Genomic DNA, 19132 nt, shown 5'->3' on the forward strand with positions numbered 1-19132 from the left:
ATTCTCTGCTGAATAAATTATATCCTTTCTATAAAACGATAAAAATACTGGAATTTCGCATTCACCGTCCGATCGTGCCAATTAAACAGTTGACTGGGCATTAGGTAACCGTAAAGTACGCCTTTTGCATGCTCCCGTATTTCAGGATTAGTTACAACACGGCCAACGAAAAGGGTTAAGTGTAAGTAGATTAAAAGCTTACAGGCTGTTAATCGTGAAAATTGGCCTAAGTAATTAATGCGAATTGATAATGTAAATAGGTTTAGAGAACAGTACATAAAAACGATAATGTTGTACGATGGAACGTCATAAATATTTTTATTGATGCTTCACAAAACACCTACATAGTATGACTTAGGCCATGTTACTAACACGCGAGTGGTATAATCGAACACTTAGTTTTATCTCAGATCGCACGCCATACATTGCACATGAACATGATGTCGATATAGTGAAACCGATTTCTACGCTTAGATAACCTGTGCTTATTTGAAATACTACCTTCCCCTTCCAAAGAATAAGGCCTAAGAAAAAAGAGGTCATTAGCAGATCTAATATTGCTTTCTAACAATGAAGACCGTCCGAGATTTCAATATCAAACAGAAGCTTATTGAAGAAATTATGCAGATAAAGACTATGGTCTTATTATTAGATTTATTTAAACAAGTCGTGTGTTACCGGTGTAACGAAAAATATCACTTTTTGTGATATCGTGAGTCTTTGAATGAAATCATTACGTAATTTATTATTAGTGAAAGTATAATATCTGAACGTATATTTCGATACGTTTATCGTGTCTTCATTTTGTACAATAGAGAACGGCACGCACACATCCTTGATTTGGGGAAAAATACCTTAAGCGGCCTTTTCTTTTTGAACTACGGAATGAAGCGAGGGTAACTATAATTAAATACCTGTGACGACACGCAATATCGTAATAGTAGTAGAACAAACAGAAGCATCGCTTACTCGTACCTTCACTACATTGTGCACAGCGAAAACAATAGAGGCACAAGCTGAAACTTTTATTCAACTATGCTGATTGGAAAACTCTGGCTAGCAGAATGTACCGTCTGCCGGCTGGGGTTGGAAAATGGAATTCTTCTTTTTATATAGGTATAAAAGAATCAGAAATGGGTTGACATAATAATATATCAAGTTAGAATATCGTCTCACAAGCCAAAGAAAGACATACAAAATCCTTATCACACTGGAATATTTAATCCACCTCGCTGTCGCCAAATCCGGCGATAAATCTCGCGGCGTAAACGGAATAAGTTGTTCTTTCTAGATTTTATAACATATAGACCTTCTTTTTAAGAAGTCTGTCAAGAAAGAAGAATAATTAGATGAAGTGGAATATAGAAGAAAGTGCTTGATTAGCAACATTAGCAACAGACTCTGTGTAAATGAGTCATCATATGACGAGTTCATTATGCGTTGATTACCAGTGCGATATAAGCGTCTAAAACGACGCGACCGTGTATATCTTTCTCATAATGAAGTCACGTATGACTCATTCGCCTCAGGATAAAGAAATAATATCTACACTATGGGTTGTTTAATGCTTGCTCCTAGCAAGTCCTATATTAAACTTGGCTTCTTGACGTCATTATGCAAAATGCCTTTGGTCAAGTGGATGTCTGAATGTAATTTAAACGCCTACATAAACAACTGAGAACAGTTCGCTACTTCTATATATAACAGTTATTAATTGTAAAGTTGTAAACTATAATTTGCGTAATTTGGTCCCACAGCTAGCTCTGCAAGGAGCCTTGTCCTCGGAACAATTTAATAAAAAGGTCTACGTAACTAAGTTAGCTCAGGAATTTACGCTACTATTGTAATTAACAAAGCCTTCATAATACAATGTACCTACTAAATACTCAGCCGTAGAGTGGCAGCCCTGGGTTAATTAAAGGCTATTAAGTTGATTACACACGTCTGTGATGTTACTGTTAAAAATATAAGCATGTAAGTTATTTAGTAGAAATGTACTGCCAGAAGCGTGCCGGTTTCCGGACTCGGAGTACGAGCTTAATGAATAACGCAGTAGATCTAACCAGACGAAACGTATCACGGCCAGAAAATATGGTATATTTAATGTCCTTACTTATACAAAAAGCTCCAAACGAATGCTTTGTTCCGTAAATAAAATGAGAAATTATTCTCCTCATAAAAATAGCCAAGTTTCATTGCCAAATTCAGGCTTTCGTTGACTATGAAGGCGTCATGGTATTTTAGTTGTACTTTGAAATTAAGTATCTCTAATTACTGTAAAAACATCAAGAGTTAAGTTTCTCGAAGTGAAGTTATTAAAGTTATATTTGATTCATTTTGGAAGTGTTTTTTGTCGTTAAGGGTTGTCTTTCGACAATCTATTTTTAGGTTAAAGAAATAGTAACGTAAGTTACCTACCTCACTAAAGAATTCATCCATAAAGCCTCCTTCGACGGCGACGTTGACGTCGTCGGGCCCGACGTCGTCATCGTCGCTTTGCGCCTGCAGAACAAGAAAACAATATTAGTTAGGTAAACAATAAACATGAACATCATTGAATTAATTATCCCTATCAGCGAGCCTACAGGATCGCTAACGAGATGCAATTAACGCCAGAATGACATTGGGGGAAACGTGGCTGAATTATCGACAACAATGACGGGACTATGTAGAGCTGATTAGCGATAGGTCATTGTTCATCGTTCACCCACCACATTTATATATATAGAAGTAATTGATTGCTTCTTATTTTAGCCTCGTGTGTGATTGTCTTCTATGATAAAATGTTTTTAGAATTAAAGTAATTTGTTAGTACGGTTATTATGATGTAGCATTTTATGGTATTTAGCCTAGGTGAATAGTAATGATTAGACTTCAAAGGTTGATTAAGTTTACGTTAAGACAGATATGTATGTCTATGACATAGCAAAAAAGATGTAGACCAGAAACAAGAAATGCGTTTTGTGCTATCTACCTACAACATACAATTTATTTTCCATCGTCATATCAGCCAATTGTCATCCACTCCATTGGTTCATAATTTTCCGTACTGAGTACATTTTAGGTTAGTACTTCCAATGCCTTACTTACTAGCTAATCAAGTTTTACCTCCAGACCCGTTCAACAACTAAATATAACATTCTAATTAAACTAACGGAATACGGAAAAATAATGAGTAGCTTGCTAGTGTATTAAATGCTTAACACTCCATATATCTACGTCATTCAGGCAATTCATATCCAGCTTGATGAGTGTGCAACATGCCAACGTACAACAGAATACGGTTCAGTTATTTTATCGGCCATAGGGGTTTTTCGTACCTACGTTAATTAGGGGTTGTCGACCGACCGAGGCTATTAATTTATCATGAGATAAACCGGCGCCACATACATACATATGGCATAACATATGATTAGACACTAATGAAATACAAAACCAAAGGAATTATAAATGAGTGAAGAGGGCTAAAACGTGACGGCTTTAGAAGTCGTGACGTAAGCAGGGGTCGACATCGGACGGTACACGTAAAGCAAAATAGAATCCACTTAGTTGAGACGAGCTAGCCATTATTCAATTTATACGGACAGTCCGCGTACCCACAAAAGACTACCACTGGCGCGAATACGCGTTACGAGTATTACAGAGATAGTGCAACAGACAAGGCTTTTAGAGATAAGGACAATGGAAAGAAAATGCAAGGTTTGGATTTACGTAAATGCACGTTTATATGAAATCTGCAGTCAAGTGTTGAATAAGTTCCGTAAAATATTTGGATAAAACTTTTATTGGACTAAAAACAGAAATTCACAATAAACTTCAGTATTTATTGTACAAGAGTAATAAAGTGAAAATGGCTGTAATATCAAATTTATTTTAACAGATATTATCTACACATAAAATGATTAAAATCAAATACATTTCACTTAATCGTTTACAACGGCCGATAAAATAGACTTTTTTAACAAAACCTTTGTTTAACTGGCAATCAATTTCGGTGCCTATAAAGCATAAATTCGCCGTTTTACGGCTTAAAATATGAATTTGTATCCGGCGGTCAGAGTCACGGTTGGTATCGACACTCGTCGATATAGGTCACTGTGACACGGCCTGGCGTGATGGCGAACATTAATTTAGACGCTCGTTACAACAATGGCTTCCATTAGAACACCTAATTATCAACGTTTCATTGAAAACGATACGAGATAATCGCTTTACGAAATCAGTGAAAGTTTTGAAAAATAGCTCTCAATATAACGTCTTCGCATTACTCACTCATTTATCGGTGGTGTTATTTAATTATTTAATCTCATTCGAAAATTATCTGTTCAATTACCTCAATGCCGTCAAAACACACAAATGCTTTTATCAATGCCGATAAATAATACAATATGGATTTATATAAAGCCCGCAACGCCGCTTATGTCATCTCATTTCTCGCACAAATCGTAAGACTCCAAAAAAGGAAATGAGTTTTCGGTGTTTAGTGGGCGGTGGGCTGGTAATTTGATACTTGAGTCTACATCACGACGGCACTAGCATAATTTATGTATAGAACGCGTTATATGTTCTTCTTTCACGCAAAAACGGCAGAACCGATTGCGATAAAATGTGGTGTGATAGGTTATGACCCGCAGGTTTGTAGAAAGATGTATGTCATAATAGAAAAATAAGTCCATTAAACACCTCAAAGAACACAATTCTTTCCTGTTTATTGATTACTCCTGACATTTACCCTATCTCTAAATAAAGCGCTCTTCTAGTTTTATTATAAATGACCTTTGACAGACAAGGTACAGTGTCAACACGTGTACGAGTTAGCACGGAGTAATAATTTACACGGAGCAACACCTACAAAAATAACGGCACGAGTTCATACGCACGGGACCATATAAAGAGGATTTGTATTTACGATACAAAACGTAATTGTGCACATTTGCGACGCTCGTTATCTACACAGTTATCCTGATTTAATAGCGTAGAATACGACCAATTGTTTATAATGTTTATGAACCCGTGTTTCCGTCACAGAGTTTCTGTCGAATTCTGTTTTGCAGCTTATCTCATCATTTCGCTATACAAACAAAATAATAAAGCAGTGAGAGAGATGAAGTCACCGTGACAACAATACATTTCATATCGTCTTATTTACATTTATCTATTTGTCGACTCCAGTTTGAAGTAATATCATACTCAAAAGATAAGATAAAATATGGCATTCAAGGCTCGTACTTGCGTCTCTGACTAACTCGGCTCTCGTGGGACTAGACACTGGACACCGACAAAAACTACATTAGCATAGCTGTAAGCGTTTTAAGAAACAACGAAATGAAAATGACATCATCGAAGAATGAAGAGCCAAGAATTAATTTACAGAAAAAGCCTGAGCAAAGAGCTTCATAATGAATACATAGAACAAAGGTAAAAGAGTCTCAATTCATGGATTTTACTGTGTAAAAAGAGCCTATCCCAAGCGGGTGGTAACAGAAAGCAGGCAGTGAGTTAATTTCAAGCCGACGCGGTCACGGTCGCCACCCGCTCGCCCAGACAAAGGGCCCTACCGACCGCCTTAAGTAGCTATAAACTACTTAGGCCCAGACCGAGCAAATTATATTTGATATTGATCGAAAATTCATACCCAATTTTAATAAATCGCTTATAGAAACCTGGCTGAAAATAAAATTAGTATTGTTTTATCCGCTCGCTCTTTTTGTTGGCGCCCAAAATAGACGCATTCTAGGAAAGTGTATCTGAGGTAATTTGGATCACCATATTTACAATATTTCGAAGAGTCTAATTTCATAAATAAACAGAAAAAGGTAATCCCTCACGACCGGAATTACATAAATCAAACGGGCAATAGTTAATTAAGGTCGCACACGGTTGTACTATTTTCGTGTCGAGTGTGGAGGCAATGAATTGGGAGTCACGTCACGTATTTCAATCGAACCAGATCTGATAACGTCAGCTGTATTGCCTTCCTAACATAGGTCGGTTTCGCGTTCATTTCTATTTTTTGGCACTCTGAATATCCTGTTAAAATTTCCCTGTTGCTTTCAACACATTGAAATCTGCATGCGGTAGTCAGATTTATCCATTCCATCCAAATTTGTTTTTCAAAGCTATTTTGTTTTGTGGTTTGCTCTAATTGGACGGACTTCATGCTTAAAGATTTAAAAACGCAAGTGGAGCAAATATTCCACTTTTCAATCAAACTAGAAGCGAAATAGAAATTATAACTTTCTATTTATTTTAGAAGTATAAAGTGTTGACCTGTTCATTAACTTTTCAGATACCTTTTAGTAATGGCACTGCGCTCTATTAAGTTCCTTGCCTTTCAATGTTTTGGTTGAACACCAAAAATATATGACTTATACAAAATGTTAGGATTAATATTCGCGCACCGTCCAGTAACAGTAAAATATCAGGAATAAATCACTTGATTTTTAAGTTAGACTTATTTTAATTTCGTTACAATTTGTAAAACATTCAATCTAATTTAGCAACACAGAATAAATTCTACATCACATTTGGATAAAATATTTAAAAGTTTAATCAGTTAATTGTGGTTGTACGCGCTTAAATTTTAACAAAGTTTAATTAAACAACGACATGCCGCGCCGCCATTACCAAAAAGCGGGTACGCCAGAAACCGAAACGCGTATTTCAATTTATTTGAATGGACGACATGGTGATTTTACTTGAATAATTGGTCAAATCTCGTTCCATCACATCACACGCTTTCAGAATGCCGATTAACATGAATTAAAAATAATCATTGCACGGTTACACGATACAACGGAACTTCAACGGGATTACGCAACGAAATCTTGGCCTTCAACCTGACTACCCTCCCGTCTCGTCCGTCTAGACCCCGCCCCAAGGATAATACTATTCCTCCAAATTTTAGCCCACGGTAAATTGGATATAAGGGCAATTTATAAAAGTTTCAACAGATACCTATTATAATTTCTAGTTCTCCTAGAGAATACAAAAATAATCAATTTCATAAATAGAAAGAAATACATACATAGATCTAATACGATGAAACACAATAATAAAATAAGTTTCCAAATACTGTGCCCAGTGGGATCGATAATTCAATATGGCCTTCGGCTGATATTGCAGCGATCGGAAACAGCAATGCGTAGCAGATTCTCGTCATCATTGAAGGTTATTTATAGAGAAAAGTAAAGAAAAGCAACACCCAAATCAAATTTTAACATTGCCTTCAAAGTACTAAATTGGCCTTAACATTTCTTCGCATCAATAGAGAAAAGCGTGGTACATGTAACATGATAAAAACAATCCCTGATAGTGTAGCAGTCGTCGAGGGGATTATATAGATCTGGGTCAATTCGAGCCCGGCATCCCTAAATCTCGGCACATAATTACGTCGGCGCGGACGCGTGGCGAGGCATCTAGATCGCTCGTCACCACTTACAACTTTTTGACCCGTCCTATTTGTGGCCTCTAGAGAATCTCGACGATGCAATTAATTCTAGCGGCGTTATACACATAACTAGTCGTGAAGTATGGCCCACTGCTTTAATAATGTCAAAATTTTATTCAGACTGCGAAACATTTTTTTGTGAATATCAATATAACAGCCCATTTTAGTACTTCAAACAATACACTGAATTGATATCATTTGCATCCTTTGAAATTAATTATATGTACATATCTAACTATTTTAATTTCCAAGCAAAAATTCTGCTCACTGGTAAGAACTATATGATCACAAACATTACTTTTACCCGTTCATATTATTACATTAACTGCAGCGACTTTATATGGCACTTTAAAACGTGTTATCTTTAATTAAATCTTTCTTAAACAATTGTGTAAATCTCCCTTTCAGTGTAATATTCAGCTGGTAGAAAGTGATAAATTTATTGCTTCAGACTTTTTCATCATTTAGGGAGGCTGAGTAAAGATTATTACCACTAAAGGCGTAAGTTCAACGAGCTGAGGGAATAGGCTTACCCCGAGGCAACACGAAATCGCGATTTTAACAAGTTTTTCCACTTGGAACAGTCTGGGAACATGGCGCGGCATCCAGACGACTCAGTTCGTTGCAGCTGAACACAATTTATATCTTTCTCAACTAATTCGCTCCACTTGAAAAGGTTTCCTTGACAATGTCTTATTTCTTTTCATTTCAAGACATAACATGTTTGTTCTTTCAATTCCATAATGAAGTGTTGCCGATTATAATTTATATGGATACCTAATCACTAATGTAAGTCATAATATGTATTATAATTATGATTTATATCGAAATTACTATACTTTATATTCTGTATATTAAGTAATATTAACATACTTCGAGCAATGAACGCAAAAAACCGCGTTGTGGGCCCAAGTGCTAGCGAACAAAAGGAGAGATGGACACAGGGAAATAATAAGGGTTCCTTAACAGTACCCAAAACTTAGGCGGGAAATCGCTTCATTTACCTTGGAACAATTGTACGAACCACTAGTTCCTCTACCTAATGGTGTCCCTTCTTTACACGTCAAAAACAAACAGCATTTGCACAACAGTTGCGGTCGGTTGGTTTACCGTTAAGTAGACCAAATATTTCGAATAATTCCATTTCAGAAAGCATAAAATGAGGGAAAGTACTTCAATATTCTGTCTCTACAGACATACAGTATAGAAACAAAATGGATTGATCGGGTAATGCGTTGGGCCGGCTCGGTGATCTACGTTTTTAGAACGCTAAGTTACGATCTTGAACACGAGTTGCGTGAAACGGATAGCCAAGAGCCCAAATTTCGTACAAGATGACCGAGGCCGTTCAATGAGCTATAACATTTATATTGTCCCACATAACGAACAATAAAGTTGTCTATATAAAGGAAATGTCGTCTAAGTGCAGATTTATAGGTGTAGAACTATCCTTCGTAACCGCTTATCTTAGTAACAATCAATATTTACAATTATACAGATTATGATGCGTTAATAAATCCCTGCCAATCTAACAGCTTTTCGGTCTAATTGAGGAAGAATAAGAAAGCAATTTACACAATCCAAAACTTTTCCCATTATTGCTTCCATTCTTCCAATTGATGATTGTTAATCGGTGTTTTCGAGGAAGTCTCACACACCTGTAGAAATCACTCTTTTAATAATAAATGACGGTGTTCAATTTGGTTCTTTGTGTCCGAGATCGATTTTACTGATAACATAACAACCAGTTGTCAATAATAGAATATTATTGAATGTGTCGCAAAGAAAATGAACAGCCATATCCCTTATTAATATATAAATAAAACTTAACTTAATAGATAAATAAGACATAACATGTACATGACCAAATATGTATATTTCATTTCTACAGTTTCTGATGTCAGAGGATTAACATTGTACACAGTTACCAAATAATATTACGCTTAATTAAACTCAGGTTTTCGCAACCCGCTTTAGATAGAGGTACTTAATTTATATTTTTGCTTGTACTTATTGCCAAGATTTAGTGGTGACCTATTTTGGACAAGGTCACAAATCAAAAGCCGCGGTTTCACGCAACCCACGAGTTTACAGGCGGTCGGTCATAAAGCCTGGCTAGAGCCTGCCTCGCCGCTGACGCCGCCGCATATTTATTTACGACCCCGAACTTGTATCTAAGGATATTCCCAAAAGCTATTAATTCAACAAAAGTACATTTTTAGAACATGCTGCTTGGTAACATCCATATTTTTACAAGCACCTTAAACAGGTAGTCGGTATGTAGGAATGTGAAGTAACATTGCTCACCTCAGCAAAGACCAGGCCGAAATTGAATGTCGTAAACAAAACTAATGTTCCGTACTTTACATATAAAGCACGTACGAAATTGTTGTTCTCGCAAAAGCTGGCACAATAAAAACTTCATTGCAATGACGAACAAGCGGGACGTCGTAGCTCAATAAAAATGCTGAGCTAAAATGCAAGCAAGCGTGTGAGCGACTACAATAGGCGTCACGACTTGCATTGACGGTAGCCAGAGCCGGTAGGCGAGGAGCGTTGCGGCAGACCTTACGTAACCACCCCCTTATGCCCCAGCCGCACCCTGCCTTGACACTTCCGAGAGTGCTCGTCAGTTGGCCGCATATGTATTTCGTTTCCAACTGGTATCGAAATTTATGTCCCGAAATAGAAACATTGATATTGGTTGAAATTGTAAAATGTCATAAAATAAAAATGTCTCGCTAAAGAAAAATGTCTTACTTGTTTACTGTGTGTCGTTGTCTGGTTTACGAATAATATTTAATCTAGTCGAGAGAAAAGCCTTTTCTTTAGATCTTATAGTAATCTTGCACATTTTCAGAAGGCGGAAAGCTTTGTACAATAAAACATGATTTATTGCTAAAATAACTTTGATTTCGTCCGGAAAACATTTAGGTAGTTAAAAAATATGGGTAGAAATAACAAAGGAATTGAATAAACAAAGATTTAAATACACGAAGGTCTTATATCTTTTGTTACTTTACAGATAAAAGGAAAATAGAAAATAGAGCGACAGAATAATGTATATGGGTGCAGGATATCACGTAACTCAATTGGAAACAGTATCCGGAGCTCTGTATCACGGCGACAAATGAGCCGGGAAGGGCCTGCGTCCCCGTCACGTCTTCTGAATCCTCAAAACTTACTCGACCCACACATCAAATGGCTTTTGTCGCAGTCGCGTCACTACCCAGTGTAGCTCTCTCGGAACTATTCCAAACATTAGCGGAATATTTAACATAACATCAGCTAATGAACTTCTTAACTTCGTACATTGAGATTAATCTGCTTTATGCTAGCATTTCTAACTTGGTTACGTTCTCTGATGTTTAGCATCCATCAAATTTATATTGCCTTGTCTTTTACGGGCATCATTTTCAGCCCATTGAATCACATTTACTATCAAAGTTCGTAACTGCTCAAATCACTTTTCTTTTTCCCCATTACCGCCGCCGTGCTATTGTCTACTTGACGTTCCTTGCTCCTATATCAATGTCACTACTAGAACAACAGCAAGGATACTAAGAAGCTATGGCCTGTGTACTTCTATAAGTTATATATTTTCAGTGTCTTGGTCTCAGGATCTTCATTCTACGACATAAGTATCAAAACAAAGGGCCCCATGGACGCATTGTACGAATATAGTTATTGGACCGTTATATCCGTAAGCGCCTGGGGCTGTTTAGTTACGCTTGATAACGGATCACAAGGGTAACTAGCTAAACAAGACAAAGCGCTTAACGCTAACAGGAATATTATACTATCCTTTTCACTCATTATCATAACATATTCCGCCGACTTTCAGAAATTTTATTTATCCCCCAAAATATGTTATTTAGTAAAGCAATACTTACTAATGTTAGGTTGGCGTTCCGAGTATTTCTTATTTTGTAATAGAAGATAAGCGAAACCTCATGGCCCAAACTTGCTTGTATTAAGAAAGATAGAGTTTCAATGTCAAACAATGGTGGTTACGCTATCAGTTACGCCAATTTTATCATATTATGAATTGCCACATTTTATTTACTAGGTAGGCCTGTGATGTATATTTAGAAGATAGGTTCTTTCATATAAAAAAAAATGGTTATATTATAAAAAGCTGCAGTGACAACTGTGAACACTTTCATTCGTACTTGTTTGAACTAACAGAGACTAGTACAAAACAAAGGCACAATTAAAACAATTACAAACGAGGACAAATCCCCCAGATAACGGTGGGATCAGGCGCGCTAGGGTAGAGCAATCACAGGACATTAGTCACGGATTCACAGCCGTGAGATAATTCGACCGATAACAAGCCAACAGGCGTGCCTTGTTTCAGCATTCAACCCATGTTACGACAGAATCTGCCGCCAACGTGCCCGCAGCGAGGTCGCTGCTGTTTACACTAAATTACTAGAGAAAGCCTATCATATCGCCTATCTGTATGAGCCCAACTATTTGGAGTGTAACATACGTTTTGCAGAAACAAGGGTTATGTATTACACAAGTAGAGAGCTTTAATACTCTTGATTTACGTGTCAGATACCGCCACAAGATGAGGTGTGTGAATTATGTTACGATGGTACATACTTTTGCTTAGTATTGGTGTATTAATATTTATAATGACTGTGTTTTAAGACTTTTATTTGTGTTTTGCGTGCTAGTAAATTGATTGTTACCTGATTGATAGGCGGAGGTAATTAACTGAATGAGAGGCAACACCTACAGTGACGGCAAATGGGCTATTGCAAGAAATCTAGGTAGGTAAGTATAAAAAAACTTTTCTATTTTTATGATGGAATAGAAAATAAGTCTTTCTATACTATAATTGCTATTTTGGACACTATACCTATGTACAAATGCTCGAGTTGAGATCTTTTTAAGATAAGATTTTTAAGATTTAAGATAGGAAGAAAAGAAAGATTTATAGTGAATAAGAGTGTGAAGACTTCACCAAAACTGTTCATTATAAAATCATGCTCAAAAAAGTTATAATTTCGTGTACCTGAAACTCGCTTGCTTTTGATAAAAATATAAAATTAACAACAAGGCACCTACCGCATACATAGTATGCATCGGTAGCGCAGGTATCGCTAAAAGCTTTTTTAATAAAAAAACATCCCGTGAATTCCAATTAAAAATTCGACGCATCAAATACGACTGAAAGTGTTTATTAGTTATGCAGTGTTTGATCTATATTTCGAGTTTTCGACGCCAACTCGTTCGAAAACCGGAGCACAGGAAATGCACATGTAACGTTGCGCTAGAGGTATTACAGGCATTCGAAACCATTCGGAGGTTTGGTTTCCGATACATCGACTCAGTTATGAATCCAGATAATCGAATTTGTCGAACATTATGCCAAAGGGTTTCGAGTCGGTTTCGTTTAAAAATAGAGTTTAAAATATGTTCGTCCGTGACTTGAGCAGATGTTAAGTGGTTATGAAGGAGCCTTGATCTCAGAGCAGTCAGCTACACCCAGATCAAATATCATGAGTACATGTTAGGCGTGGAACTACACAAACATGTTGCATTTTGCAAAAATATTCGAGGAATAAAACTAGAAGCGGGTGTGGTAAGAAAGACATAAAGCCGATGTCCAAATGTCGCATATTCTCCGGTACATTCATACATTTTTGACTGCCGACGCTTGTTACACGTTGAGAGTTGAATGTAGCGCTGTTTCCATGTAACAACATTCTGTTGCTTTTTATTTAGGTCAGTTGCAATAGTTATGTTTAACTTTCCTCTTTCTGGTCCAATTTGAGATTTTATTCAATTTTATGTCCTGTGTCGATAAACAATTATAAAAACTTAATTATTAATTGGTATTAAAACTCCATATTCACCTTTTTTACAATAGAGAATGCTGTAATACATAAATCAAATTACGAGAGAGAACAATCGGGGTATCAATAAATCTGAATAGGATAATTTGGCATACAGTAAAGTCCCAGCGACCTCAAACGGATCGTAGAGTGGAGGCTTTATTTGGATAGTCGCCAGGAACATTTAACACAAATAATACGTCGTCGCCGACTACACTCTGAAATTGCACGAACTCAATGGTTAAACTACGAAAAACACCGTGTGAGCTGAATGAAAAACAGCTACAAACGGAACAAATTGAATGTCATAGTTTACAGCTACGGAAAAAAGGAAACCGATGTGCACGATAGGCTGTTACACTTTAAAGGAATTTTGGTTCGTAAATGTAAACTACGTTCTAAATTTCCAGGAAATTACACTCGAACGGAGAACTACGAAATTGATGGCACAATGAAACTATTTGCACGTAGAAAATGAGGTTGTATAAATCGGTTGGTAGGATATGTAAACTGAGTAAATGCCAGTAAAAGGATTTGTAATCAAAGTAAATTCATTTAGGCAGACATCAAATGAGACAAGTACTAAAAATAGAAGCGACGCACGGAATGAATCAGCTGTTGCAGGTGCAGGTAGCGTAGTCACCGTAGTGGTACTACGTCAATAGAACCTTGTACTCTTTTAATTATCAACTTTTGTTTCTCTGCTAGACTATTCAACGAAACTGCTGCTATTTGCGGTTGACAGTTTGTTACTTTTGATGGGAATGAGTATCATTTTGAACCTGTACTCGTTGAGTTAGATGAGTAAATTTACTGTGCACATTTTAAGCTAGGAGAATCTTTAGACAACTTTAGAGAACCAGTGAAACGTGTAATTTGTGGATACTACTCAAAATGTTTATCTTTATCATATTCAATTCGTAGCTGGGTAAATTGAATGTAAATATAATTAACGATGATGAAAGCCCGCTTAAATATGAAACATTAAGTGATTGTTGTATTATGTGGGAAGGTACCTAATTGCAATCAGTTAAATGAGTTTGTAAACTAGGTAATTCGCCAATTAGAACATTTAAGCTGTGTTATGTGTACGATCTGGAATCTGAATGCCAAGATTGATGATGCAAATCTGACGGCTGTTTATATGACTAAGTTTGGTGAAGGTCGCTTGCCGGATGCCCGACATCGTCAGCTGATAACGGCGCCAGTCAACATTGTTAACTGTTCAGTGACAAACATTACACTTACGAATTTCGATGGTACCCTTGTTTAAAAAACTAATATTTGTAATGACATAACTCGCGATAAGCTGGTAAAATAAAAATAATCTAATCTTTTAGTGCACGCGATGTGGGCGTCACGTTATGTTACACAAACAAGCAATTGTCTACACCGCGATGCAAAAAAATACCTCATTATTTGAATGTTCTCCTGTTTTCACAAGTATTTGCAAGTTAATAGGTAACCAATATTGTCAACTAACGTTTGCAAATAAACGTTTCATATAAAGCTATTGTGATACAACAAAACAGTACACAGCATAAAAACACTGATAATGATAACAGATGACGACATTGATAATTTCAAGATTTATCGTTCCTATATTATTCTGTTTCAGAATACATAATGTAATGTCCGTGAGAATGAAAATAAAAAAGGCAAGTTATGTAGGTAGGATAATGTTCGTGTGCCCAGGTCTTAAACCTGAAGCGTAACTTAGCTATTTATATCTACTCCTGACCGAAATACAAATATTGGCTCGCTATTTCCTATTTACGACACTAGACGCATGCTCTCCTGTCATCGGCGACTGCGGGTCGAAGTTTTAAGCTAGCAGCAGTTGGATCGATGAGTAGGCAGTCTACGTCAAGTGATTTCTCATACTGTTGACGATTACTAAATAAAATAATGTAACTTGTACGTTTCGTTCAACTTTGAACTTTATTGATTTTGGTATTCATGTAAATTACGAAAGCCCGTGGCGAAGAGATTTGCGTCCCTTTCAATCTTTTTGCCGCGGATTTTTTCCTTGGCATAAGTTACGCTCCCAGATTTTCTTGCAATACTTTGAGCCTCGTGGATTTGCAATACGTCGTTTGTCATTATCCGCGTTTACCTTTCAAGTTAAGGAGCAGAAGCATTGTTATGTACTCTGGGTTTTCTGGTTACATTTCAATAGCCTCTTGTCATGAATATCTAAGTATTATTAAACTAATGGGTATTTCAGCAGTAAATATAATTAATAACTAAATGATGATGTCATTTACAAACCAATAAGTGCTTGGCACTATCTGGCCTCAGTTGTATATACCTAAATACATATAACAAGTAGTATACCTACATTTTATATTTGTTAATATGATTACATTTATGTATGTATGTGTCACCGAAACAGAATTTTGTAAAATAAACTATACCTAACTATACTGTCAAGTTTCAAACAAAACTGTTTAAATGAAATGGGTAGTTTTAGGAGTTTCTACGTATCTACTTAGTTAATATAGTGTAGGTATAGGTTAAAGGACATTTTCATAAAAAGATAGGTAGGCAGATTATATGCAATTGTTGATTAGTTTAAGATGAACATTGAAGTTGTTTTATTAGACCAAAATTGAGGCAATGATTAATTTTGTTTAACGGGAGAGTATTGGGTGACAAAAATCTTTGCTTCAAGACATAATGGACTCCAAATCTTCCAATACAATTCCTACTTTATAGAATAGAATTGAGGCTTTATTAGTTCAGTAATAAGTACCTTTGATACATCCTATATTCTACTAGTCAGTTGCTCTACTCAGGAGATTTTTGTGTTTAATTGTACCTTATACACTTATTGATTATACATTCCAAATAGATATAAGAATACATTTTTGCATGAAGAATTAGCAGATAGCCTTTTGACTTCTATTAGTTTTCATACTTACAAAACTGATTCAAAATAGAACATACATAATACTCCAATAGGAATCAAGTTAGTAGCTGTAAGATACACCATTTGGTCATGTTCTGTAAGGTTGAGTGGGTAGATACCCTTTCCAGTGAGGTTATCCTTGTCTGAGGTTGCTTGCCAAACTATCACAGAAAAACAATGGACCAATGCAGATAAAATTGGTAGTCGGTAAGATTGCGGAACGCAACAAATTGTCTCGCTTCAATGACAGCTATCATTCAGTGGTGTCAAGTCCGGGGTGGGGCGTCAAGAATAAAGAATACCATTGGAAGTAACTTCCATGATACTGATTTCTTAACTTTACGACTACCAAGACCAAGGACTACATCACACTTGACTGATATGACAATTCTCAATGCTATTTTTTACGAATTCGAGGTCATCATTTGAAGCCTTTGGTTATAGAAACGCTGAGAAACTAAGGAAAAGTAACTTACCGCTTGGAGCGCCGCTAACCTGTCCTTCGTCATCCTTTATAGAGAATCACACACCAAATAAACGTTTTATCTCGTTACACAATCCCATTCACAGATATTTTTCTAACAAACGTCACTAAACTAAAGGACACGAACACTACGTTCACTTCACTCAAAAAATCGATACACACGAAACGAACAAAACTTCACTACCTGTCTCATCTACTATGAGAAATTCTGAAAAGTTGTAGATGGCGCAACTGTGCAATACAGTATGTGACGTCAACAGATGTGTCGGTAAAACAGATATTGGCGCTAATTATCAAATTGCTATATTTTAAACTTTTTTCCTATAATTCTATAATTTAAAGGAATCTAAATATCTTCACAATCATTTTTATGTTTTTATACACTAGTTTCATACAAAACAATATATAGTAAGAGCTATTTTTTTTAATTTGAAAAGAAAAAGGAGGGGAAGTCGACTACTGAAGTCAATGCGCCTGTCGTTGACATCCAAATCTTCCGTTTAGTCAAGTGACGCCATTGTGAGCCGTAACGACTTTTAGCTGCAACGAGTTAAATCTCGATTTTCTTATACAATCTCGGTAAATTGTGCTTATATTTTGTATAATTTGGTTCTATGTTTCATGTACTTGCTATTTCATAGTATATTTATATTGTGGCTTACGTAGTTTTTGTGTTATTGGTGTTAATGTTCGGTACTATTGAGCTAAATTCCTGTGCGGCCAGTTGAGCGCCATTCGGTGAAAAGTTAGAGTAAATTTAAGTTGTCAGTTTCATAGAGCCTGTGTATTTGTTTGATTCCTGCTGAAGTTTTCTTCAGGAACTAGTTTTGCATAATATAAACGGTACACTAATAAATTAGAAATTGAATTATGTGCGCTTGAGGCACCTACGTCATGGAGCCTTTGTCAGATTTTACTAATATAACTTTTCCATTACTTTTCAGGAATAAAGTAATAAACTAATACAATGGCAGATGATATGCCCACATTCAAGTGCGTGCTGGTAGGAGACGGAGGTACTGGCAAAACTACGTTTGTCAAACGACATTTGACTGGAGAGTTCGAGAAAAAATACGTCGCGACACTTGGTGTTGAAGTGCACCCGTTGGTGTTCCACACAAATCGTGGTCCCATCAGATTTAACGTATGGGATACTGCTGGTCAAGAGAAGTTCGGTGGATTGAGAGATGGGTACTATATTCAAGGTCAATGTGCCATCATCATGTTCGACGTAACCTCTCGAGTCACCTACAAAAATGTACCGCATTGGCACAGAGACTTAGTGCGAGTTTGTGAAGGCATTCCTATTGTATTATGTGGTAACAAAGTGGACATCAAGGACAGGAAAGTCAAGGCGAAAACAATTGTATTCCACAGGAAAAAGAACTTACAGGTAAGATCACATGCACTTATTATCACCATGTGTTTTCATACAAAAACAGTAAAATTGACATTTAAATCAAAACAAACAATATCTAACAAGTTCGTTTTTGTTTTTACAGTACTATGACATCTCAGCCAAGTCTAACTACAACTTTGAAAAGCCTTTCTTGTGGTTAGCTAGGAAATTGATTGGTGATGGTAACCTAGAGTTTGTTGCGATGCCTGCTCTGTTGCCTCCTGAAGTTACAATGGACCCACAATGGCAGAACCAAATCGAAAAGGATCTCAAAGAAGCCCAAGACACAGCACTGCCCGAGGAGGATGAAGACTTGTAAATATAGCAAAGGCTAAAATAAATTTTCAGTGCTGTTGCATTGATTGTGCGAAATGTGTACGCGATGTATCAATATAAAATTTCATTCCATTATGTTCTGAGTGATCAAGAAGTTGGTATTATTAAATTCAACACTTAACTTATTGAGACATTGTAATTTCTGTTATTGCTTTAATTAATTTGTATGTTAAAACTTTTTTTAAACTTATATGTTTTTTATGGCTCTGTATTGAAGTTATTGGAACTCATTTATGGACTTCAATGTTTTAGTATATTATTCAAAGTATCACTTGAGGCATCTTTTACCCAAAGAGCTCGTTCCATTATTTATTGTAAATGTATAGGTCCTTGCTATGTAATCCTGCATAACTTTGTTATCTCATGATGTGTAATGTAAATTCCCAAAAATAGTACATTTACTGTAATTTTTGCTTACTGTAATCAGTGGCATGTACATTAACCAGTGAGTAATTTGTTTTTGTACACATGACTGACAATATTTCACTGTAAAATTGTGGTGATAATTTTTGAAATAAAGTTAAAAACTAATTTCTGTTTTTTTTTACTACCCATATATTATGACACGATGTATTATTTAGGCCTTTTTCGTTCAATGTGGGCAGGTAGCTACTTCCTGCTTGATCTCTGCTGACTATTAATCCTTGTCATCTGTACGGATGATTTAGGTATGATTCAGATAATGACTCATGATGACGACTAC

General features: G+C 36.3%; 2 protein-coding genes across 9 annotated transcripts in view; one reads left to right on the forward strand and one right to left on the reverse strand.

Annotated features, from left to right (window-relative positions):
* Syx1A (Syntaxin 1A) overlaps window positions 1-16901 on the reverse strand; it is a 47267-nt gene extending 30366 nt beyond the window's left edge. For all 7 annotated transcript variants that reach the window (XM_076113688.1, XM_076113690.1, XM_076113687.1 and 4 more), the window contains exons 1-2: window positions 16687-16901; window positions 2419-2502 (exon numbers count right to left, since the gene is read on the reverse strand). In XM_076113688.1, coding sequence (XP_075969803.1) covers window positions 2419-2502; window positions 16687-16719 — 117 coding nt within the window. In that variant the 5' untranslated portion in view covers window positions 16720-16901. The remainder of the gene's footprint in view (window positions 1-2418; window positions 2503-16686) is intronic.
* A 219-nt stretch (window positions 16902-17120) lies between these two features.
* Window positions 17121-18960, forward strand: Ran (RAN, member RAS oncogene family). 2 transcript variants are annotated; one of them, XM_076113692.1, is made up of 3 exons: window positions 17121-17273; window positions 17639-18087; window positions 18197-18960. In XM_076113692.1, the coding sequence occupies exons 2-3, from the start codon at window positions 17662-17664 to the stop codon at window positions 18410-18412; spliced, it is 642 nt and encodes a 213-aa protein (XP_075969807.1). In that variant the 5' UTR covers window positions 17121-17273; window positions 17639-17661; the 3' UTR covers window positions 18413-18960. The 2 variants fall into 2 exon arrangements, with proteins under 2 accessions (XP_075969807.1, XP_075969808.1); XM_076113693.1 differs by lacking the exon at window positions 17121-17273 and adding an exon at window positions 17382-17537.
* Window positions 18961-19132: the final 172 nt, after the last annotated feature.

Source organism: Anticarsia gemmatalis, chromosome 4, assembly GCF_050436995.1.
Source record: "Anticarsia gemmatalis isolate Benzon Research Colony breed Stoneville strain chromosome 4, ilAntGemm2 primary, whole genome shotgun sequence".
NCBI lineage: Eukaryota > Metazoa > Arthropoda > Insecta > Lepidoptera > Erebidae > Anticarsia > Anticarsia gemmatalis.